The following is a 25,613-nucleotide window of genomic DNA, read 5'->3' on the forward strand; positions in this document are numbered from 1 at the left end:
ACGGGGAATCTCTTGGACAATGTTCCCTCCCTGCCACATCTGACCTGTGCATAGTTATCAGTATGTAATCTGATAATCATATTTAAGAGATGTTGCGGAACCCCCAGGCCAGAGAGCACGCACCAAAGTTTCCTACGAGGTACAAGATCAAAAGCCGCTTGTAGGTCAACGAATACAGTATAGAGGCTGCCACCCTCCAACTGTACCGTTTTCCAATATAAGATGGCAAGACGAAAGACCTGATCTATAGTTGATACTTTGTTCCTAAAGCCAGCTTGATATGGGCTCAAGACTGAATGGTCTAGCATCCATTCTAATAGGCGATCCAAGATCAGCCTAGTAAAAATCTTTTGGGGGACGTCGATTAAGCTAATGGGCCTATAATTGACTGGGAGCAGAGGTGAACCCTTCTTGAAGATGGGAACAATCTCTGCCCCCAGCCATGTAATAGGCACCGACATCCCCTCTAGAATTGCATTAAATAAGACCTGTAGGTAGGGAGCCCAAACCGTGGGTTCATTTTTTAATAGGTCACCAGGGAGTTTGTCCAACCCTGGGGCTTTTTCTGTAGCAAGTCTGGCAATAGCTGCCCCAACTTCTGCCAAGGTAAATTTGTCCTTTTCCGGAAATGGCGTAGGTGTCAGGCCTGCCACCAGGTCTTCTTGATCCCAGATGAGATCTACGTTGGCCTGGCTATACAGAGATTTAGGGTGGTCCTTCCATACACTGGGAGCGATATTAGCCTCTACTGCCGGGGTGGGGTCGGCCGAACCATTTTTAACAATCTGCCAGAATTTCCGGGCATCTCGGAACTTGAGAGCGACCGTCATATCTGTCCAGTTGTTGTTGTCCCATTCAATCTTGGCATTGGAAATAAGGTGTTTGTACTCCTTCCTCTTAGTTCTAACCAAGGAGATGTTGTCATGTTGCTTCATAGCCGCTAGTAGGTCGGCGTTGGCCTTTCTACAGGTGGCGTTGTACCACAAGGCACACATCCCCTTGCCTTTTCCTTTCTTTGCCCTCTGCACAGGGTTCAGGACATCGGCTAAAGTGCTACACAACTCCAGATGAATTGCACCAAGTTCTCCAAGGCTCACCTCAGACGGGAGTTGGTGAATAAGGTTATCAACTTTTTGCAAGACTGAAACAGTCTTTGCATACAGCCTCTGGACATCCATGGGGTTTCCTATAATTTTTGGCCATCGGACTCTACGCCGATTGGTGGATAAAGTCATGATCGAGTCCGTGTGATCATCACCGCCCTGCATTGGAAAGGTAATGCCTGGGACCGAAATTTTTAGAATCAGCGCGTTATGATCGCTGTCGTCACGAGGGGTTACATTAAAATCTACAATTCTTGCCCATTCAGACATTTCCACAAGTATGTAGTCTAGGCGAGAATTATGCCCCGGTTTATTAAAAGTTGATTTGGGGGGGGATATCTCCACTTACCCGGACATTACAGGCCCTTAAAGAATTTGCAAGGGTCCAATCTTTCGGCCATGTGGTCCATTCTATAAGTTAGGGCGTCCATCTTAGTGCCTAGAGAGGATCCAGAGGGATCCACCCGCAGCGTCCGGCGTGAAATTACAAAAGGGCCTCAGAGCTGCTTCTCCCACCAACCAACCCGTCTTTATTTGTGTGCTGTGGGGTGTCCGTCGCCTCCCAGCAAGCAGCACAGTGGCTGCAATACCTGTCGACATTGACCATTCCTCTCCTGGTCAACCCGTGGTCAGCTCGTCGTAGTCTGCAGGAGTCCGTGGGGGGTCGCAGGGCAGTGCGCGGTCTAGCACCCCCCCCCAAGCATGCACCAAGCTGGCTGTGTGAGGCACCCGGGTAGAAGGGGCCCAGGGTAGTGCACTGTTTTTGGCAGGGTGCCTACAGGGACCAGCAGGTCTAGGGAGGTGGGAGGCGCTACACGAGCCAGTTCACTGTGGCGGAAAGCATCAGGGCCCCCCAGCAGGTCTCAATGTTCCCCGGGGCTCACTCACCGGCGTAGCTGCAGGCGTGCAGCAGGCAATCCAGTGAGCACGGCCCCCACACTCCCCACGCACTCCCCAGAACACCAGGTCCAGTACTATCTCCAAGCCAAGCAGTCCCGCCCTGCAGGCAGTCAGTCCCGCCGCCGCCATCCACCAGGGACACAGGAGGCCGGTAAATTCAGGTAGAGGCGGCAAAAACATGGTAGCTCCAGGTCGGCCTTGCCGCAAAGAGCAGACCTCCGCCAGGGGATTGCGGAAGTCAGCAGGTCTAGGAAGGAGGGGGTGCGGGGGGTGCTTCAATCGCCGGGCCGCCACAAAGAAAATCAGCAGAGGTTCCCAGCCGGCCTCAGAGTCCTCCGGAGCCAACTCCACAACTTTCCTCCAGGAGTCCCGGGGGCATCCAAGAGAGCGCGGCCCACGCTCTCCCCCAGGCGCTGGATCCGCAGTTATCACAGGGCCGCTCCGCAGCTCCCCTCAGGCAGCCGGCCCCGCCTCCGTCAATCGCCAGGGGCCCAGCAGTTCGGCGAACACGGGCAGGGGCGGTCAGGCCAGGGTCTTCGCTTCATGGCCATAGCAGCGGGATGGGCGCAGGGGCCGGTCGTAACCTCCTCGGCCGAGGAGGAGGAAGGAGGCCTCCGGACCCCAGCAGGCCCTGAGCGGTTGTATGACATCACAACGCATGCTTTAACCATGCATGCCATTACAACGCAGTTTTTACAACGACTTGCGTTGGGGGTGCGCTGGATAGTGGAATAGTTTAATTTTCTATTCCAACTCCAGTCCCCGTGGATAGTAGGGAAAGGTGTTGGATAGAAAATTAAGCTATTCCCTATCCTACAGCGCCCTCCAGCGCAAGTCGTTGTAATGACTTACGTTGTAATGGTTGCATTGTAATGGTAGTGCGGGGTAAAAGTTGCGTTGTAAAGAATGTCGTCCCCCCCCCCCCGAGCGGTGCCAACGTACGGAGTCAAGCCAGCCTGGGTTCAGAGATGGGTTGTAACTTCGCCTAGGAGGCAGGTAGGCGAGTTGCTCTTCGTGGAATCGGCTCCACTGAACCTCAGGGGGTCATGAGTGACCGTTTACAGGGTACAAATGAGGCACAGCTGTAGGATATTAAACAGATAGTTTGACGGGCTATCGGAGCGCTCGGCTGAAGCGGCCTTCTTGGTCGCGAGCTAGCTCCGCCTCCCCATTCCATACCGCCTTTGTTACCCCTATCCTGCTCAACAGCAGTCCATGATTTACAGTATCAAAGGCCCCTGATAGGTCATGCAGGATCAGAGCCACCCCCCCCCCCCCCCTTTCCCCCTTGTTTAGAGAGCTTCTGATTTCCTCAGTAGGTTTTAAGAGGGCAGATTCAGTGCTATGCCCAGCCCTAAATCCGAATTGGGTAGAATCAAGTAGGTTATTACCCTGGACATGGCTAACCAGTAGCACAGTCATGATCTTTTCAATCAGCTTAGCAGGAAGCGGTAGTCAGGATATCGGGCAGTAGTTATTCAGATCACAATGATCTAGGTAAGGATTTCTAATGAGCGGCTGAACTATTGCCTTTTTCATTCTGATGGAAACTGCCCTGAGCAACACAAGCGGTGGAAGATGGCCGTGAGTTTGGGCACAATGGTATCGCCCACTAGGACTTCTATTTTAGGTGGGCATAGGTCGCCATGGGAACCAAATTTAGCTAATTTGTGGATATTGGCGACTCTTAGTTGAGGATGGAGCGAAGAAGCGAAGGGTACTGTTTCAACTGTGTACAGGAAAGGGCCTCCATGTCAGATGGCATAGACGACGGAGAGGTGGAAAAATTGTTGAAAACACTCAACTTTCTCCCTAAATGCATTTGCCACTGACTCACAGAAAGATTGACTCTGGTCATTACAATTTTAAGTGGCAACCGTGGTAAGCTTCTGGACTGTCAAACAGCTCTTTTGCCTTATTTGATGCTTCTATCACTTTAGTGGTATAAAATACAGACCTTTCCTGTACTAGCATTTTTTATAAGTGATCTTCTCCTCAGAGTACAAAGTTCTCCATTTTTTTCCTGTCTTCTACAGCACTGCTTTGCATTTCTAAGTTTGTCTGAGAACCATGGTACAGATGGTTTATGCCTTTGTATTAGGGACTTTTTAATTGGCGCCAAGTTGTGAGCGGCAGCGTCGAGCCAGTGAGTGTACTGTGCCACTTCAAATTCCACATATTCTGATTTGTTAGGAGTAGAGCTTTGTAGCAGACTGGCCAATTAGTCTGCTCGAATATCGTGCCGAATACAGTGCCACTTACGAGATGAAGTCCAGCTAATGCGGCCTACTAATGCATGACTGGAGGAGAAATAGCTAAAGTCAAAGAATTTTTCCCTGATCTGACCATAAAAGCGGGACTAGTAATATTGCCTAAAGTGGGACAGTTAAAAAAAAAAAAAAATACAGCCCAACGTATGGCCCGCTAAGTGCATAGGCCATAACGCCCTCTGAGAAATGCTGAGGCCTCCATGTTCTGAGATAAATGAAATGTATGCGCATCAGTGGGCGTGTCCAAGAGAAAGTTTAAATCAAATAAAACTGTCAAATTATTAAGTAAAATATTGGCTTCTAACATACCATTTAATTCACAGATAAAACTAGTTTGGGGCACAAGGCAGAGGCCTCAGCACCAGAACTTGTTTACTCGTTCAAATGAAAAGAAGGGCAAGAGGACCGAGGTGGGGTTAAAGCTGCGAATCCATGTCTCAATGTAGGACACTGCGTCCCGTCCCTCTTCATTTTCAGTGTGGCAGGCTAGGTGTTCAGGTGCCTACTAGTGTGGTCGTGCTGCGACCTGCGTTAAGTAGGTCCTGGGGTGGGCGGGGCTTCTGTTGGTGGGTAGAACAATTTTTAGGTTGAAGCCTGCCAGACTGCTTACCATTGGCTTTGTGATTTATAACTCACATTTGCTTGCTTTTTATTCGCTGGCTCTATTTGTGTGCCCCTTCCCTTGCCCAATCCTAATTTCTGTATTCTTCCACCCCTTCTGAACATATGTAAACATGCCTTTAAACCTTGTTCTAATCTTTAAAGATTTGCTCTGCATTAAAAGATAGAGGTCAAATGGCAGGCCCAGTCTTTCAGGGAGTTTTGTGTTTGCCTTTCTTTCTCGGACTTCAAAACTTTGGGTGTGCTGTATGTTTTTTTTTTTCTGCCACAGAACAAAATCAAAATGTGTAAACGGACTGTGCAGATATTACAGAATACGGAAAGTACAAATGAAGCAAATTTTTGTGTAATTCTAAAGTGTGGTGGAAACAAATATCTTAATATGATCAAAACAAATCAATACACTAAGTGATGACATTTCCACACCTTATCGGCACTGCACTCTACGTCAATCCACTCTATTCTACTCTGAACCATTGCAATTATCGACACTGCAGTCTGACACTTTACTTTATGCTACTGCACTCTGCGCTGCCTCACTCCAAGCCACTCTATTCTTTCCTGCACCGCTCTCCCCACTACACTGCTGCTCTCTGTACCAATCTATTCTGCTCTACTGCACTAATCTATTCTGCACTATTGCACTGTACGCCACTATACTATGCGACACTGCTCTATGCCATGTTACTGTACACCACTGCCTTCCATCACTTTACTCTTTACACTAATTCACTCTACTTCACAGAAATTCACTCACCTTCACTCTACACTCTACAACACTACTCTGCACTACTGCTCTCCACTTTACACCACTGCACTATTCATCACTTTACTCTGCACCGCACTACTCTACTGCACTCTACACTAGTTCACTCTATCCTATGGCACACTACGACACCTTACACTGAAACCTTCTATACTCCGTCTTTGAACTCTGCCAGTGCACTCTACTCTGCACCACTTTTTTCTATGCCACTCTATGCCAGTGCATTGTAAGCTACTCTAATGTACTATGCACCACTGCACTCTGACACTGCACTCTACACCACTTAAATATATGCCTCTCAACTCTACTATGCACCAATCAAATCTGCGCCACCCTGCTGTTCTTCGTCACCCTGTTCTTCTGCAATACTCTCCTACGCCACTCCACTGCGCCACTGCAAATAGGGAGAGTATGTGGCCTAACGGCCAGGGCTGCCAACTTCGGAGCTGGGGTCCTGGTTTGAGTCTCTGGATCGGCTCAACATCCTGTGATTCCAAGCAAATATATGAATCCCTCTGCGCCTGTAGGCAGCGCCTGGATACCCTCATGGGTGATAAGTTGCGCTATACAAATTGAAGTATTTTTTCCCCCATCTATTCTGCAGTGCTGCACTCTACATCATTCTACTGTCACTGCACTCCACACCCTATCCAGCACCATTCCACCCTACCCTGCACCATTCCACTCTACCTCACTCTACTCTGAAGCTTAGGCTCTTCACTGCTGCATTTACGCCCGCATTTGGACACATTAGGACGCTCCAGCATATTTTAAAACCTCCCGTTTTGTCGTTTCATTTAAATTATTTTATTCACAGTTTTCCCTTGTTTTTTCCCCCGCTCGCACTGCTACACTATAATTAGTGCCCTCACTGCTATTTCGGCGGGCCGGTCCCTCGCGCCTCAATATTAGGTGGGCGCCATCTTGGGTGGGTGTTGGAAGCGCTGTATTGACTCGCGCTCTAGCAGTCAGGTGGACTGACTAGAGGCTGATTCGAGCTCATTACTTAAGGCAGGCAGGCAGGAGGTAGGTTCTCCTTGCTTAGGCTCTTCACTGTTGCATTTACGCCCGCATTTGGACACATTAGGACGCTCCAGCGTATTTTAAACCCTCCTGTTTTGTCGTTTCATTTAAATTATTTTATTCACAGTTTTCCCTTGTTTTTATCCCCGCTCGCACTGCTACACTATAATTAGTGCCCTCACCGCTATTTCGGCGGGCCGGTCCCTCGCGCCTCAATATTAGGTGGGCGCCATCTTGGGTGGGTGTTGGGGAAGCGCTGTATTGACTCGCGCTCTAGCAGTCAGGTGGACTGACTAGAGCCCTACTTAAACTGGCTATTATGGCGCGCAGCGTGTGCGCGCTGCGAGTGCGCCGCAGTGACGCCGGAGTCATGCCAGAGTCCAGCCCGTCTGGGCCCGTCCGCGCTGAGGACGGGCTGGACGGCAGGACATTTGGCTTGGGGACCTCCGACCCCCGATACTTTAGATATTCTATTCAGACTTTACTCGAGCTTAAACCCCATAGGCTTATATGTTCTCATACATGCTCACCGGATGACATCCTACGCCCTTTATCATGTGGATGCCGGCTGTCAGATACGGCAAGCTCTACGCCCTCTTCATCCAGTCATATGCCTTTACCATCCCTTTCCCCCAGAGTTAGGACATTGAAGGAAGATTGTATCCTCCTAAATGCCCGCTCGCTTATTAAAAATAACATTTTGTTTAAGGAATTTGTATCAGATAGGAAGCCATCCCTGGTTTTCGTTACGGAAACCTGGGCAAAGGACTCCTCCGGTCCAGATCTTATTGATGCTGTCCCTGAAGGATACTGCCTGGCTCGTCAAGATAGACTGGGCCGGGTGGGAGGAGGGTTAGCAATCCTCTACAGGGATTACTTTCATTCCCACACTGCTTCTATCTCTGTCCCCAAGAACAGTTTTCAAGCTCTATTCTTTTCCATAAAAAGCGGCCACAGCGCCTTCTTTAATGGAATTTTGATATATCGCCCTCCTGGGTCACGTACTGATTTTGGACAACGGCTCCTCCACGTCCTAGAACCCTACTTTGGTCGGCAAGATCTCACAGTTCTGGGAGACTTTAACTTTCATTTGGAGAGGTACGATATTAACGATACTATCTCCTTGCTTGATGCTATGTCAGCTTGTGGTTTTGCCCAATTGGTTAAAGGGGCTACACATCGAGCATGCCATACGCTCGATGGAATTTTTTCTAATGATGAGAGGCTGACGATCAAGGACCCTATCTTTTTGTCATGGTCTGATCACCTTGCCGTTCCATTTGAGCTAGCCTGTCCGCTCATCCAATCGTCCAAAAACTTTCCGAGCAAAAAGGAATGCTGCAGGAATTTTAAGAATATCTCCAATAGCTCCTTTACCCCGTGGACACTTAATCTGTCCCTACCTCAAGGGGGAAATGTCTCCACAGCAGTCCTACATTTTGAAAAGACAGTGACTGAGGCACAGGATGATTTAGCCCCGATCCAACTATGCTACAGATCCAGAAAAAGGCCTTCTGCCCCCTGGTTTTCCGAACATCTTAAACTTCTCAGACAAGAAGTGAGGAGGCGGGAGCGACTATGGCACTCGGGCTGGGACCTAAAGGATAAGGAAGCACATAAGACTCTGCTGAGGAAATATAAGGCAGAAATCGTAAAGGCCAAACAAGAGCATTTTACGGCCCTGACTACCTCACTGACTTCTCCTAAAGAGCTCTTCAAGGTAGTGGACTCCCTTTTAACCCTCCAAACCCCAGATCCCGTAGTAGCATCCCAAGAGCTGTGCAATAATATTGCCTCCTTCTTTCAGTCAAAACTTTAGACATTTACTCTGCCTTGGAGCTGCAAAAATCTCTCATTAGTGGGTCTCCTGCTCTGGGATCTATGGACCTTGCCCCGGCTGAAACACTCCCTTTGGGAACCTTAGACTCTTTTCCCCCTCCTTCTCTGGAGGACTTGGGTGATCTCCTCAATAAAACTAAATCAGGTTCACCCCTGGATGTATGCCCGCTCAGGATCCTCAAACATTGTAGGGATACTCTCCTGCCCCCCCTGGTTGACATAATGAATAGAGCCATGAGGGATGGCCTTTTCCCCACCCAATGGAAAAACGCGGTGGTAAAACCTTTACTTAAAAAGGCCTCTCTGGATCCTGCGGTTCTAAAAAACTTTAGGCCCATATCTCTGCTCACTGCTCCAGCAAAGATGCTGGAAGCACATCTTAATAAACATCTTGCCGCATTTGTAGAGAGTTCGGGCTGTCTTGACTCCTCCCAACATGGTTTCAGGAGGGAACACAGCACCGAGTCGGCCCTCACCATAGTGCTGGATAATATCCGCACGTGTGTTGATGGGGGCCAGACCACCCTCCTGATCCTTTTGGATCTGACGGCGGCCTTTGATACCCTCTCTCCCTCAGTGTTAACAGCTCGGCTGAGGGAGGTTGGGGTTCAGGGTTCAGCCTTAGATCTACTCACCTCTTTCCTCAGTCATAGAGTGCAAAGAGTGAAGTTGGGGGAGTATCTATCTCCGTCCCTGCCCGTGCAATGTGGGGTCCCTCAAGGGTCGGTGCTTAGTCCGACCCTATTCAACATCTATGTGACTCCACTTGCCAGGCTTATTAGATCATATGGGATGGAGATAGTATCCTATGCGGATGACACCCAGATCCTTGTCTCTCTCTCCCAGTCAGGTGCCCCGACTGCCTCCAATTTTAGATCCTGTATGGAGGCAGTCGGACAATGGATGATTCACAATTCATTAAAACTGAATGGGGAGAAGACGGAGGTGATGGTGTTTGGAGGGAATGATGACGTGTGGTCATCCTGCTGGTGGCCAGACTCATTAGGAGTTTGCCCCTCCCCTACCTCCTATGCAAAAAATCTGGGGGTCATGATTGATCCTGCCCTCAACTTAGATAAACAGGTTAGTAGAACTATCTCTACTTGTTGGGGCATCATCCACATTCTGAGGAGAATCAGGCATTATCTATCTCTGCAGGCAAGAAAACAGCTTGCAGTTGCCCTCATTGGTTCCCGGCTGGACTACTGCAATGCGCTGTATATGGGACTGAATAAGAGTCTATTGCAGCGCTTGCAGGTAGTCCAGAACGCTGCTGCCAGGTTTGTGCTGGACCTCCCCAAGCGTGCCTCGGCCACAGCGGCCAGAAAACTGCTACACTGGCTCCCTGTTGAGGACCGTATCCATTTCAAGACCCTATGCATGACTTATAGGGCCCTTACCAAAAACAGTTCCACTGGTGTAGGATCTATCCTGCCCCGCTATATGCCCTCCAGGGACTTGCGTTCTTCTAGTAGACTTCTCTTTTCAGTCCCTCGAGTCAGAAGAGCTAAATGGGGTGGCAGGGCTTTTTCCACCTTGGCGCCCAAGGGGTGGAATGCACTTCCACTGGAACTAAGATCCCTACCTACTCTTCAGGCATTCAGAAGCGCTCTGAAGACGCATCTCTTTGTGCAGGCCTACCTGTAACGGTGTCATGCCTATGTTAATATGTTTTGTTAGGCGCCTTGATGCCTTCGGGTTATTGCTTGCGCGATATAAATTTTATTCAAATCAAACAATCTACTCTGTGCTGCTCTACTCCAAACCAGTGCAATTTATGCCACTTACTTAAAACCAGTGCACCCTAAGTCACTCTAAACAATGCCAGTGCACCCTACGTCACTGTACTCCATACCAGTGCACTCTCTGCCAATCTACTCCAGGCCAGTGCATTCTACACCAATTCACTTGAGTCCACTCTTCAACACTTCCTGCCATGAGACTCCTCTTGTTGACTCTCTACTCCACTCTGACTTTCTACTTCACTCTTACGCTCTACAAAGTTCCCTCTACACAACTTCATGCCACGTTACACCACTCTATTCTATAATGCACTGCTCCACTCGACTCTGACAATCTGTCACTCCACTCTACACCACTCGAATTCCACAACGCTCTACTCCACTCTGTGGCATTCCACTCTCATACACTACTCTACTCTATGCCACTCCACTCTGTGCCACTCCAGTCTTACATTGTATACCACTCTACTCCACACCACTAGACTCCACACTCTGCTGCACTCTGCTATTCCACTCTTACACTACATAACAATGTACTCTGCTATACATAACTCTACTGTACGACACTCTATGCAACACCCTCTCCACCACTCCACAACACTATGCTGCTCACTCTTGACACTCTTTACGCCTCTGATCTCAACCCCACTCTACATTCTTCCACTTAACAACACTCTACTTCCTCCATGACACACCACAACATTTTGCACCACTCCACTCTATGGCTCTCCACCTCATGCCACTCAAATCTACTGCACTCTATGCTACTTCATGAGTCTCTATGCCACTTCATGACTCTGTGCCACTCCATACCTCTCAACTCTACTCCAATTTGACACTCTACTTCTCTCCTTTACCCCACCAATTTTTAGCCATGCTGAACAGCAGCCGCGCTGGTTTACAACACGGCTAAAACATATTGGCAAAGCCAAAAGCTCTCATGTAGGCGAGACCTATTGGCTTTGCCAAGGCTTGTTGTTATATCGCTAAGGAACTACACTGGCTTGTGCTGTACAATGTTGATGTCGCTGGCTACCTTCCATAGTAAGAACAACAGAAGATGGGTAGAATGCTGAACAAATCAAACATTCCCTCGTCACAGATCTGGGTTTAATCCATTGTTTTTTTGCTCATCGCCCCACCCCTGTTTGAACCTAGCTGTATGCTAATCAGTCTGGACCCTGCAATCTATGGGAACAGTCCAGCCCGAACTGCCAGGCCATGTCCTCCCTGGACTGGAACCAAGCATCCTGGGACCGGTTTCGGGGTATCCCCCTCATCAGTCAGGCTAGCTTGAATCTAGTGACACAGTGAGCACGGCACTCATGTCTGGGCCTACCCTTTCCACTTAAGGCGAAAAAAGCGAAAAGAACAGATGATGGACAAATTGCTGAATAAATCTAACATTCACTCCCAGTCACAGATCTTGGTTTAATTCAACGTTTTTTTGCCCACCATGCCACCCCATGTGGATATCTGCATATGGCTAGTTCCAAACTGTGGTGGTGTGGTGGGGGGAGCAAAAGAACTATGGATTTAGGCCCTTATCTCTGTAGTGGGGGTGAGTGTTTGACTTTCTTAAGCATTCAGTCCATCAATTATCTTTTTACCTTACCATAGCATCACTGTACAATTAAAAATGTGAATTTTGTATCCTAAATAAAGTTCCTTCAGCCAACACTTTTTAAAATAATATTGAAGTTACTGATCTTAGTATCTAATTTAAATATTATGTCCAACACATACATGCAAGGCACACCCATCTCCCACTCCTCACAACGACCTATACCTTTTGTATGGAAAACTTGGTGTGGATTTGTCAAGAGGTAAGAGATTAGCAATCCTAGTTGTTTCCTGTTGAGAGCCCATCTTAATCATACCTTCATTGTATTTATTACTGAATCTACAATCAAACTTTCTCTTGGTGCACATGCGTAGAACAATTTAATAAAGAATTTTGGTAAAGAAGATGGATTACTATTAAAAAAACTTTTACTTAATGTGAAATTTGTGATTAGTCCTCTTAAGCCATTTAAGTGAAGGTGGCACTGCACATTAAGTGACTAAACCCCTTTCTAATCCTCATATGACTAAATCAAATCTTTTTGCATTTTTTTTACCAGTTCGGCTAGCTTGAGTCTTGAAATATCCCCACCTAAGAAAGAACTGGAGCTAAAAGTAGAGTCCATGGAAAACCAGCTAAAACTATTGGTGCAGGAAAGGAATGCTGAAATAGAGCAAAGAGATGCACTGGTAATGGAAAATTCAACTCTGCAACAAAGGATAACATCAAAAGAACAAGAAAATTGTGAAATTGTGAAAAGGCTTGAGATGACAATTACTGAATTGGAACAACAGCTTCTAAATGCTAATAAAACAAATGTAAGTGATTATAAGCCGAGCTGCCTCTCAGATTCGCCTGACCAATTATTTGAAAAACAGTGTCCTGATGCTTATGAAGAACGGGCCGTCCTAGAAGAAAAAAATCCAGAAATGGAAGGAGCATTGCATGATCACCAGGTGGTGGCATCTGAAGGAGAAAGTTGGCAGGCTGAACTGCTCAACAAACATGCAGAAGAGAAAATGGTGCTTGAACATAAAATTATTGATTTGGAAGACATGATTGAAAGGATGACCAATGTTCAAAGACATGATAGTGAAAAACAAAAGGTAAAGTTACTTTTAACTTTTCTAACTTCATTCTCCAGATACAATATTAATTAACACGACTGATAAATTAACTTTACTTTAATTCTGTTTTTAGTCAAAATTGCATGCAGGCGAGACTATCTGCATGCCTTTCTAATGTGGTGGTCTGTTTTAATGGATCACACTCTGCACTCACTCGATACAAGCACTCCCCTTCCTATTTTAAAAAACAGTGTCCTTTTATTTTCTTGTAATTTGTAAATATTCTGTGTTGATCATGTTATTAACAAGCTAAGAAATAACTCTGATTTACTCAGCCCTAGTGGATAATTGTGCTTAGCTTCCCAATTGTGACCTTTACAAGTGCATATGCAGTACGACTCGGCCCATCCTTCCTGCTCGTATGTACATCTGTACGCCCCACTAGTTCCCATTTTTTTCTTTAAAGAGTGTGCATCGGAATCTGCTAATCTCAAGCACAGCCATTCTTGATGCAAGACCTTGGCCATGATGCTCTAATTTCTTTTATGCAGTGCCTGTCATCACTTAGACTCTAGCATTGACTTGGAAATTATCTGCATTTCTTGGTTGAGTTACCTGGTGCATTTCTGCTCTATGGGCTGTTATTGTTACAAGGTCCCTCCAGGTCCACTGGCTTGCATGCCAAGCAAGGGTGCAACAGGCCCGCATGAGACCTTGAGTTCCTTTATTAGGGTAGAGATTCTAGGGAAGAGTACGTTTCAGTACTGGGTGCTGTCACAAACACATTTTTTGCTGGCGAAGTAGCAGGTCTCCCTACTCAGTCTCCCAGTTGTAGGTGAAACTTATTTGCTACTTGATGGTGAATGCAAGTAACCCCTGGAAAAGGTATTTGTATTTGGGGAAAGGCACTTTGTCTTTAATGCAGTAGCAGATAACCTCTTTTAGTTGGATTCTGCTATGTTCCTGGGAGTGGGTACCCCCTGGTGACAGGTTTGTTTTGGAATTAAATATTTGTTTTGCAGTACAGATACTGTTTAACGTTAATTGAAGAACAATTCATTATTTGTCTGAATGTGTGAGTCTCCAGCACCAGAGGATCGCAAGTATCTCCTGAGTAGAGTGCTGAAGATCAGTTGTACTAAGAGATCAAGCAGGCCTTCTTTCAGTTAGGGGAACAAATCTGCCTCTGTGACAATAACCACTCCCACAAGGCAGGTCCATTTTCTAATGACGATTCTTTAACTGCTTTGCCATGCAATTGGTTGTTGAGGGGAGGTCCCAACCAGTAAGGCATCTGAGAGCCACGCCACAAGCAGAGTAGGAGGCTTGCATTCCTGATTTTGAGTACTTAACTGATCTACAGCCATTCCCTGCAGATAGAAACAGCACGAGCATCTGAGTTATTCATCCAGACACCAAATTACAGCAACCCTAGAGGTTACTTTGAATGAGGACTTGCCACTTTTCATTGATGTAATTGCAAGAATGTAGCGTGTCTGTCTCAGAACTGGTGATTCGTCTCCTCATAGCTCTATTGCTGGTTTCTTCCCTAACTATAACCACTCAGAGATAGTGGACTCCACTGCAGCAGTTCAGATTTATCGAATCTATTGGACAAGGAGTGACTGTTCCAGGAGCTATCAAGCACCCTGAATATAAAGTTAATCCTGAATGCAGGCTTTGTATCAGTCCTGTTCTCCTTCCTTAGCTTGGCCTACTTTGATGCTTTGAGAGCAAAGCTGAGGGCTGCAGACTTTTTGAACCCACCCTTAGTCTTCCAGCCTACCCCACAATGGCAGCTCTTGAAACCTCTGGGTGAGCACTAGGCACCAGTACAGCAATTTGGCACTGCAGAAAAAGAATACCAAGTGACAAAAACTAAATGCGGGAAACTTGAGTTACAAATTTGTAAAGATGTAAGCAAAAATCTTAAAGTGCTAATGTTAGTCTATAGAAGAGGTAGACCAGGTGCTAGGTGCCATTTTGAGGCTGGTGGAGGCCTGGTTGGATTTAAGAAGTGGATTGGTCCTGGTCAAAGACTGGAAGTCGAAAAGTTTCAAAATATGTATAAGTCCCAATGCACTCAAGGACTTTCACTTTTATAGAGGAAAACTCCTCCCTGAGCAGGCCGCAACTAAAACTGTAACTGCTGCCATTGGGCTTAAGGCCAGATACTCCAAGCTGGTTGGTATCTATGGAGCTTTGGTCTCTGGTTGGTCTCTATGGAGCGTTGGAGGTTTGCTCCTGTGTTCTTTATCTAAAACACTTGGCTTCTCTCTTGCACATCTTACTGCTGCACCTCAGACGCCTCTGCTGGTGCTTTGTTTCCCCAGGTCCTTGCACACTTGTAGAAAGTGTTCCCATTAGCCCTTTCCACAAGGCTCTTACCTTTCCAGTGTCCTCTCATGTCTGATCTGATATGTAGACCAAGCTCTTTGCTCCCCCTTCACTTATTCTTCTCCAGCCCCTTTCGGGCTTAGTGCTTGTATGTGTTCTGTACAAAGATGTTTACAATTGCTATGAGAAAATTGATTGTTTTGTAATTGTTACTTCACCAGCACATGTGAACGAAAAAGAAAACAGAAGGGAAAGGCGAAATGTGCCTGTTGCATACTTTTCCCAGGCTATTTTCCGATGGTATATTTACTACAAAAACCAGGCATACATAATCTTGTTCCTGATTCCCCCTACACTTTATATTGTGAGGTACCTGTTGCGGGTGGTGGTGGGTCGTGGATCTTTTGAAGCTGAAGTGGACGCAGCTGTGGTCGGTCCAGTGGAGTCGGGTGGCGTGGCTGAAGGTGATGTACTTGCTGGAAGAGAAGACTGGATCAAGCGTGTGGCCGGCGTAGTGGGTGAGGGTGTTGACCAGTTGCTTGAGTCCGAGGTTGGCGAGGTTTTCCAGCAGGGCGGTGGTGTTGCGGTCCTTGTTGTTCTCCAGGTGGAAGTTGAGGTCCCCTAGTAGGATGTAGTCAGCGGAGGGGAGGGCGTGTGGGCTGATGAAGTCTGTGATGTCTTCGCTGAATTGTGTGCATGGTCCCGGGGGTCTGTAGACGAGGGTGCCTCTTAGGGTCGGTGTGAATCTGGAAGTGGAGATGTTCGGCTGCGGCGAAGGAGTCACTGGCGTCGTTCGTGATGGTGTTCCTGTGGATGATGGCGATGCCTCATCCCGTCTGGTTGATGCAGTCCCTCCTGATGATCTTGTACCAGTCCGGGATGGCGATGGCGATGTCGGGTGCAGAGGAGGCGTTCATCCAGGTTTCCGTGAGGAAGGCGACGTCCGGTGATGTAGCGTCGAGGAGGTTCCAGAGCTCCACGGCGTGTCTGTGGACGGAGCGGGTGTTGAGCAGGATGCACTTGAGGTGGTTGCTGCTGGTGTTTGTCTTGGCGGGTGCGGGGCAGGTTCGGAGGCAGGTGAACTTGCAGGTACAGCAGGTGAAGGGTCCGTGGGTGCGTCTCGGGGTGGCTCGGCAGCAGGCGTGGGTCCGGCCGGCATTGAGTGCGTTGAGAGTGGCGGCGTCGTAGGTCAGTCGGGTCGTCTTGCATCGGCGGGGAGGGCCAGGGGTCCTGGCACTGGGCGCGGTCCAGGCGCGGACGGGCTCAGACGGGCTTACCTTTGGCGCACCTTCAGCGCTCAATCTGTGCTCCCGCTGCGCGCGGTCGCTCAGGGGGCGTCATAAGTAATGCGCCGGGAGGGCGGGTCAGCTGGGTGGCGGGAGCGGGGTGGCCAGTGGGCAGGGGGGGCGGAGTCGGCTGGAGGTCAGTGCCGGGAAGGAGGGCCGAGGGCGGCTCAGCGGCGGCTGAGTCGTCCGGCGGCTGGAGAGGAGAGCGAACAGGTAAGGGGAGAGCAGCAGAAGGGGGGGAAATAGGGGTACAGAAGGCAAAAGGGGAAGGTGAATACGGAGGCAGAAAACCAACAGAAAACCAACAGGCAAAGGGGATACAGGCGGAAAAAACGGAGGCAGCAGGGGGGGGGGGGGGGAACACAGGAGGCAACGCAGGCAGGAGGCAGCGCACTGGTAGTCAGCGGGCAGGAGGAGCGGTGGGTGGGGGCGACCTCGCCTGGAGCAGGCTCAGCGGTCGCTCTCTACCCCTGCACTCTGGCCCCTTAAGTAATGCGCCGGGAGGGCGGGTCAGCTGGGTGGCGGGAGCGGGGCGGCCAGTGGGCAGGGGGGGGCGGAGTCGGTGCTAAGCTGGTCTTTGTGGAATCTTAGACCGTATGATTTATTGGAGAGTTAAAGGGTTTGAGACATCAGTTGACAGTATCTGCTAATGGATAGTCCGCTATAGCCCTGACGAGGATGAGAGGGTTGCTTAACATCTCAGTTGAAACACTATTAATATCCTGGTTGTAGGAAGGTGGATATCTGACTATGGTTACCCCAAACTTTTTGCCTGGTGTTTTGCTGGTTTTTGACTTAGTTGGCCTGGGATCCTGCTATTCAGGACCCGGGGCTTCCTGCTCTCTCTGTTAAAATGGACTCCATGTACCTTAGGTGCATTTACCAATTGGTACTGGGCCACCTTATTAGTCCATGTCCCCAGGGCATAGGTGTACCCAGGGCCTACCAGGGGCTGAAGCATGTATTATGCCACCCCTGGCTGGCCATCTACATCTGACACAACTGGCTGCATGACAGCTGGGGCAAGGTGGTGTAAACACCCTTTGCTGTAGATATAGTATACCTATATCTAACCCTAAAATGGACACATATATTCCTATCAGTCACTCCTATGGAAGGCCTTATCAATCCTGAAGGCAGAGTGCTTGGAATTATGTGAGATGGTGCTCTGGCATGAGCTGAGCCCGTTTGCAGCTTGCGGAACCAAGTCCTAATAGCTGTTCCATGATAACGCTATACCATATACTCTTAAGTGCATTATCTACCTCGCGGTAAAATGCTAACTCTGGTATAACATTATCAAAACATGTCGAGTAAGGTGTCATACGATTTGGAATACTACCCCCTCGCCAATTCTGGCGACGGGGGTACCATTCCACCCTTCTAGAGGGACACGACGTGTATGTAACTGTGAACCCCGGTTAAAGTTCACTCGAGCCTCAGCATCACAAAAGGGATGCTACCACCACAGACACAAGTCTGACCTCCTGCTGCTGGGAGTCCTTCCAGCGAGGATGGCTTGGACAAAGGGTTTCCTGCCTTGGGAGGTGCTAGCACCACCCCAGACAGGACTTTGTGTATTGGGGATGATAGGCCTGAAAGGAATGAGACATGCCTGGGGCACACAAGGTGCCCTGTGCATACACCGGTTCAAACCAGTTGCTGGGGCATCCCAGCCCCAGCTCTGGCGGGAAACCGGACAAAGGATAGGGGGTGTAACCACCCCCCTTCCTGGTCCCACCCAGGGGAGGGACCTAGTCAGTAGTGCAGCCCCCTTTAGGAGAATAAAGGTAGGAGCTTGTCCCATTCCAAATTAGATTATCCTGAACTATTCAAGAAGAAGAAACTCTGGCCTTCGACGTTCTGCTCCACAGAAGACTGAAGAATCTCCCTTGTGGGCAAGGAGTGTCCACCCTGCACAAGCAGGCACCATCAAGCGTCCAGCGGCTTCCCTTTGTCGTCTTCCCTCGAGGATCCAGACTTCAGAGCCCGACGAGACCCGGATTCCCAGACCTCTCCGACCTCAACTCTCATCTTCAGCAAAGCTGAGACCCGTGGGTGCGACGAGACACGTGGGACCGGCCATCTTGGAAGAAACTGCACTTCGCTTCCAGCACGACTCCCGAGGTAAACTCGAACAAGTGCTTTGGGGACTGAGAAGCCCCAACCCCGAGCAGCTCCTGCACCGAAGATCAGCCCTCCAGCTTCCACGAGATCTGCGTGGGGCCCTTCTGCTTGTTTGCTGCTCGACGCGTTGTCTGGTCACTTGCCGGCTGGCTAGTGGCCTCCTAGACGACGAACCTTTGAATCTTTGCTGCTGGTCTGGTTGCTCCAGACTGGCCCTTGCTCCCTTCCAAAAGAGGGGCACCCCGGACTCTCCTAGTCCGCACCAGACGCTTTCTTCACTCACCGCATGGGTTGCCTTTGCCAAGGCCTGTTGCCTCCAATTCCGGATCCGACACCGCCGACAGCGAGAGCCTGCGTGGGACAGCTCGTGCCTCCATCCTGGTCGACGAAGACACCTCCTGGTCCACGTGGATGCAGAGTCAAGCGTCCACTCTTCACCTGATCGCGACGACGACATCTGGTTCCTTCCTGGTCCCACTCCAGTCACTGGCTAGTGACTGTGAACATTGTCCCCTCTGCTTTCAGGTCTCCTTCTTCACCAATCCACCCTTGGATTGCACCGGACATCTTCCTCCTGGTCGCCTGCAGCATCTTTTCTTTCAGGCTCCATAGACTTCAAAGCGAGAACCCGACGCACTTTGACACCTATGCACCCGCAGCCCGTGGGTGAGGTAACGAGAGCATTTCGGTGCTCAAGGGTAGTTTAACTGTCCTAGTGTCCAGTTCCACAGTCGTTGTTGTCCTAACTAGTCAGGATTGTCCGTACTCACCTTTTCTTTGAACTGTACTGTCCATAGACGTTGTTACGCATCTCGCGTGTGAGTTCACACTCTGCACACGCGTCCCGTGGGCCTCCTATTACTTACCTGAAGTTAGTGTAGCGTGGTCCCATCGATTCTACAGCCTCTGGACAGCTCCATTCCTCTTATCGACTTTCACATTCCACTTACTTAGTATATGGTTTGTCGTGCCCCTAGGGCACCATTGTAATTTCGTGCAACTTGTAGTTGTTTTCGTAAGAGATTGTCATGTGCTTAGCCCTCTGATCTCATAAAGAGTTCAGAGGTGTTGTTATTAATAAATAGACTGTTTATTTTCATAACAACCTGTGTGGTGTCCTTTCATCTGGTATTCAAGGGATTATATTGTGGTAAAACAGCTGGCTTCACATGCCAAAAGAGTTTAGCCTAAGACTGCTTTGTCCATGCTACCATTAGGATAGCTGGTCTATAAGGTTGACTTACAACCAATCACCATATGGGTTGTTTGGACTGATACAAGGTGATCACTAGAACTAGTGAGCATCATATATCAAGCCAACTTCTCACACTGGTGAACCTGATGGTGCTGTACTGTTCAACTTTAAAATCTCATCATGTAATTATCTATTCCTTTTACATAGTGGTTTATATAAGTGTTTGGCTTATTATCTAAGCACAGGAGGCCTTGGGTAATAAAACGTTTTCCCAAGGTAACACATTATGGTTACATGAAGTGGCAATTAGAATTACAGCAACTGTTGTCTCTGCTAGGAAATTCCAAAAGTACCAACTCAGCCCAGCAACACCATGTCTTATCAGGTCTAAGAATATTCTTCTGCTCCATATTCAACTTCTTAAACTTCTCTAGCCACACCCAGCGCTGTCCCTTGTCTTGCAAGCAATCTTACCCTCACCTCCTGCATAGATCTAGTTCAGAGTATAACTCCACCAGCTTGCTACCAAGACCCAGACATATTCCCCTCCCTTAACCACCTTCCCTATGTAAACCCTCTGCCATCTATCTATTGCTAACTTCTATTTCCCTCACTAACTACAATTCTAGTCTCTAAATTATTCTTCTATAGCCACCTGCATCACCCTAATTCCACATGACATGCAACCCTGCAAACCATCAATGCCTCACATGCTGACACCCCTGTATCCCAAAATGTGAACCCATGAATGTTTGCTTGCTCCCTTTGTAACCCAATGCAAAAAGGACAATTAATGGACATAATGCAGAACCATGTCATACATTCACTCCAGTACAGAGATCTGAGCATAAATCCAGTCCATTTTTTTTTGTTGCTCACTTTGCATTCCAGTTTGGACCCAGCCATATGCAAATCAGTCTTCACCCTGTGCCCCATGGGCACAGTCCAGCCCGATCTGCCAGGCCAGGTCCTCCCTGGACTGGAAACAAACATCCTAAGACCGGTTTCAGGCTTTCAGTCCACATCAGCTAGGATAGCTTCACTAGAGTGGCATGGAGAGCACGGGACCCACGTCTGGGCATACCAGTCCCACTCGGGGTGACAAATGCAAAAAGAACAATTAATGGACGGAATGCAGAACAATGTCATACATTCACCCCCGCAAAGAAACAGAAGAGGGGCCCTGAGAACACTAGTTCTGGGGAAATTCCAATTCAGGGAGAATACAATGAGAACATTAACGAATACCCCCACTACAAGCAATTTAAATGAGTAAAGACTCCAAATATAAAAATGTCACCCACTGAAAGACTAACATCAGTTATTTTTTCATCATATTTTCAAAGTTCATTGCTTTTTTATAAAAAAAAAAAAAAAGTTATACATAAATATTTTTGGTACATGAGTGTGAACACATGATAAAAAACATTCATGTATACAATGAGCAAACAATCACAAGACAGAAGAGCCCTGAAAAAAAGAGAATTATCAAAGCTATACAAATGACCAACTAATTAACGCATAGACCGAGACTAAGTGAACATTGATACATCCATATAAAATTTAAAAAATAAACGGCAAACAAATAACATTATACAGAGACTACACAAACAATGCACCACATATCACAAATATGACAAAGGTGAAAGCGCTGACACGTGTTTTGGAAATGTCTCTGCTTGAGACTTCCTTCATCAGGGCGCAGACTTCATCATTTTAGTTTTGCATCGTGAATCTTTCTGGATTCACCATGCTGTGCATTATTCCGCAGTTTAGTGGTTGGGTCCAGAATCGTAGTATTTTTTTTTTTTTTGTAGCCCAGGTGGGAGTCAACGTCCCACCATTTGGTATCCTTCCTGTGACGTCTGCACGCTTCCTGTGGAAGCTCCCACCTTTGGGCACCATCTTCAAACTCTTTTTTCTGCCGTTGGGTCTGGATCGTCACTGAGAGGTTACTAGAGTTTTGGGAGAAAAGGAGAACAAATAGACAGAAAACCACCGGAAAAAATTGGAGAATACATCTCGCAATCAAGACCACTGAACCGGGATGAAGAAGGAGGAGGAGAATATCGAAGACTTCGATGTCCAACAGAGAATGCGCATACAGTGGGCCCCCTGAGCGCAGGAATGGACAAAACACCCTTTAAATTCTGCCGTAATTGCCACCACAAATACGCGCAGAAGGACCAGCACCCGGTTGGAAACCTCTGCCTGCAGACCACGAGAGCAAGGATTGCAATGCCTGCTCGGCTTTTACCCCGAAGACACTCGGGATAAGAGAAAGACAGAGGAGAGCCAACTACAACATGCAAGGACAAGGTCAACCTCCGTCGCTCCGTGTCTTGGTCTTCTCCAGTGGGGAAAAGGGCAGCATTGCCGAGGGACCTGATGACTGCACGGTCGTAGAGACTGATACGAAAACCACAAAGGAGGTAAGACCCTTTAGACCCCGACAGACTCTCGAAAAAGTGTCAAAGTCCTCGAAAGGAGCACTGGTGCCAAAACATTAGTCGGACGCAGCTGCATCCAGGGACAAAAAGACCAGCGGGTCCTCCGGAAAGGACTCCCAAAATCCAAGACAAGCCTAGGTCGTCGAAGCACGTCCCCGAAAAGGCACTCTCGATGCCGAAGAAAAAAGACCCGAAGGCAGCTTCGACGTCGACATCGAAGAGATCGGCTGAAAGCCTCGACGCCGAACAGGCGGCCGAGATGGAGAGAAAGAAAAGAAGGCTCGAGGCCGAAATGGACAGTATCCTGCAAAGAAAAAAGGAATTCGACGAACGTATGAAAAGGTTCACCATCCCGTCGAAGCAGAGGACGAAGATCGTCGAGGCCAAGGACCAAGAGGAGTTAGACACCGAAGAGGCGCTAAAAACTCCAGAGCCCCAGGAACACCAAGAGGAAAAGGGCCTGTACTATTATGAGGGAGAAGGCGAGGAACACCAGCAAACAAGTTTGGGGTCGGCATCCTCGGTGGTGCAGGACCTGGATTGGCAGGATCTCGACGCCGAAAGCCCGGAAGAGGCCGTACAGACATATCCCTCGAGGCCTTTGCCGCCAGATGACATTGGTATCTACAATACGGTCATCGGAAATACGGCAGCAGCATATGGGGTAAAACTGGAGGAAGAGAAACCAAAAACCTGCTTTCTCTTAGAGAACCTGCTCCCCACTCAAACTAGAAGCCAATTTCTCACCATGCTCCCAAGTGTCCTGGGCCAGGGAAGGGAAACTTTCAAGGAACCAGCAAGCTGCAGGTCTGTCACACCTAGGACAGAGAATAAGTATAAACATTCCTCTAAGGACCCACCATACATCCAGGGATCCGTCACAGCTGACTCCATCATTGCAGCAAAAGCCAGAAAGAGACCCAACATCCCACAAACTCAGGCTCACCTCAAGACAAGGAAAGTAAGAGGATAGACTCACTGGAAGAAAAGTAGAGAGGAATGCAGTAATCCACTGACGCATTGCCAACTCTAATACCCTACTCAACAGGCATGCGCACCAGCATTGGGAGGAGGTTGGACAGCTACTCAAACACCTTCCTGGACAATACCAACAGAGAGCAACACACCTGGTGGAGGAAGGCAAGAAAATAGCAAACTCATGCCTCAAATCAGCCCTGGATGCGGCAGACACATCCAGCCGGCTCATGATGATCGGGGTAATAGAGAGAAGGCATGCCTGGCTGAGGACTTGTTTCAGTTCCTAGGATGCTTGTTTCCGGTCCAGGGAGGACCTGGCTTAGCAGTTCGGGCTGGACTGTTCCCATGAGGCACAGGGTCAAGACTGATTTGCATATGGTCAGGTCTAAACTGGGTTGGAATGGTGAGCAAAAGAATGATGGATTTAACCCAGATCTCTTGACTGGGGGGAATATTTTGATTTGGTCTGCATTCTGTCCATCAATTGTGTGACTTTTGCGTCCTCTCCCTAAGTGCGCCGATTATGCCCAGACGTGGGTCCCAGGCTCACTGTGCCACTGGATTCAAGCCATCATGGCTGGAGAGGGTGAAACCCCAAAACCGGTCCTAGGATGGGTGTTTCCGGTCCCGGGAGGACCTGGCTTAGCAGTTCGGGCTGGACTGTTCCATGGTAATGATCAGCAGAGAATCACAACCACTTCTAAGGCATTGAAATCTCTCTGATTTGATCTGTTCATTCAAAAAATTCAGGTTTCATCAAATGGTATAACAGATTCATAGAAGCCATTTCTGTTTTAGTTTATTTGTAATCCTTCACCAACACCCAAACAGAAAAGCGGGGTTAGTGTAACTCTTACACGTGAAGCAATATAGTACACTATGGCCATTAGACAACAGAACAAAGCACCTTCGTAGAAGGAGTTTAACATGCGATAACAATCCTAGACTAATGGGGATAGTATAGATCTATCCCCATTCCTGCTCCTATCCCTGCTGGGAGACTTTGTAAGCAGACATCGACACGACTGGAGCCAATTTATCTTTATTTAAGCAGGTACTAAATGTTTTGGTGGTTACAACCAACTTGCTCATGTGGTGCCATCGCCATTTTGGTTGCTATTAAGCCACCATTGTAGCTATGCTGATCAGCATATACATAGAAAAAACAGTCCACGTTCCTGCTCACATTCTCACTATGGTGTACAGTGCAAATTACAAAAAAATACATAGTATAACGCAACTCAATTTGTTGATAATACAACTTGCATCCAATTCATGTCTCCAAGTTCTAAAATAAATAAAAAATTCATTTAGGCTATTTGAAAATCAGTGTGACATGCCTAGTCCTTTCAGGTTCAGTTCCTTGATGGTTTCTAACATTTATGTCGAAACAGGACACTTAATACTAAATTAATTGATTATTCAATTTATCACTATTGCTTAATTCTTAGTAGAACACACCAATATAATTTCATTGTCAGTGTCATGAGAACCTCAAATGATCTTTTGTAAAACAATTTAAAGTTTCTAAAAAATCATTTCAACCCAAGTGGGTAAGTTCAACAAATCTCTTAGTTATTGTAAAAATCGATAGTATTATGCTTCACATACAGTATTTTATCTTCAGTAGATTCCCCATGTTTTAATTGGTCCCACCAGGCTTTCATACACACTGATTGTTCTGCAAAGCCATTTCGTTTTCTTATAAAGTGCTCCGAGTGCAAATTAACATTAAAACTGATTCATCATGAGGTCAAAATCCCAAAACCTGATCTATGGTTTTAATGTTCTAAAAAATAAATTAAGTTGTCCATCACATGGTAACCTATTAACTATCATGCTGGCACAGTTAATGCCAACAGTAACCTATGGCACTGAAATAACGAATGGTTGTGACAACTCTGCCTTGAACAAAATACAAACAAAAGTCTATAAAGTTTTTCATATCCAACAATGTGCATCGCCAGCCCAGGTGCGACTAGAGTTTGGCTTACAAAATCAGGAATTTCGGAGCAAAGGCACCTTCATTAAAATATGTTGGAGGTTACTTGCTCCTGAAAGCGGGTCCATAGACCAACTATGCTGGAAAGAAATAGGCAGACAAAAAGAAAAGAGGATGCACGGATCCTGGGGTAGTTATTTAAACCAGGTGATAGAAGATCTGTCTGCGCAAGACATTTGGAATCTCAGCATAGGGAAAAGCCTTTTAACAAATTAACACCACAATAAAACTCTTCTCTCACTCAATGGATGAGAATACCTTACTACTAAGACGGCATGCCTGGACAGTTATCGGCTCATATGGAAAAAGGAAGCCACAGGAACATTTATCAGCATAATTCTCG

General features: G+C 47.7%; 1 protein-coding gene across 1 annotated transcript in view; it reads left to right on the forward strand.

Moving 5' to 3' along the window:
* LOC144818836 (uncharacterized) overlaps positions 1–25,613 on the forward strand; it is a 1,999,126-nt gene that overhangs the window by 382,794 nt on the left and 1,590,719 nt on the right. The window contains 1 exon segment of the mRNA XM_078676624.1: positions 12,388–12,934. Coding sequence (XP_078532750.1) covers positions 12,388–12,934 — 547 coding nt within the window.

The sequence above is a fragment of the Lissotriton helveticus genome, chromosome 2_1, assembly GCF_964261635.1.
Source record: "Lissotriton helveticus chromosome 2_1, aLisHel1.1, whole genome shotgun sequence".
NCBI classification, from domain to species: domain Eukaryota; kingdom Metazoa; phylum Chordata; class Amphibia; order Caudata; family Salamandridae; genus Lissotriton; species Lissotriton helveticus.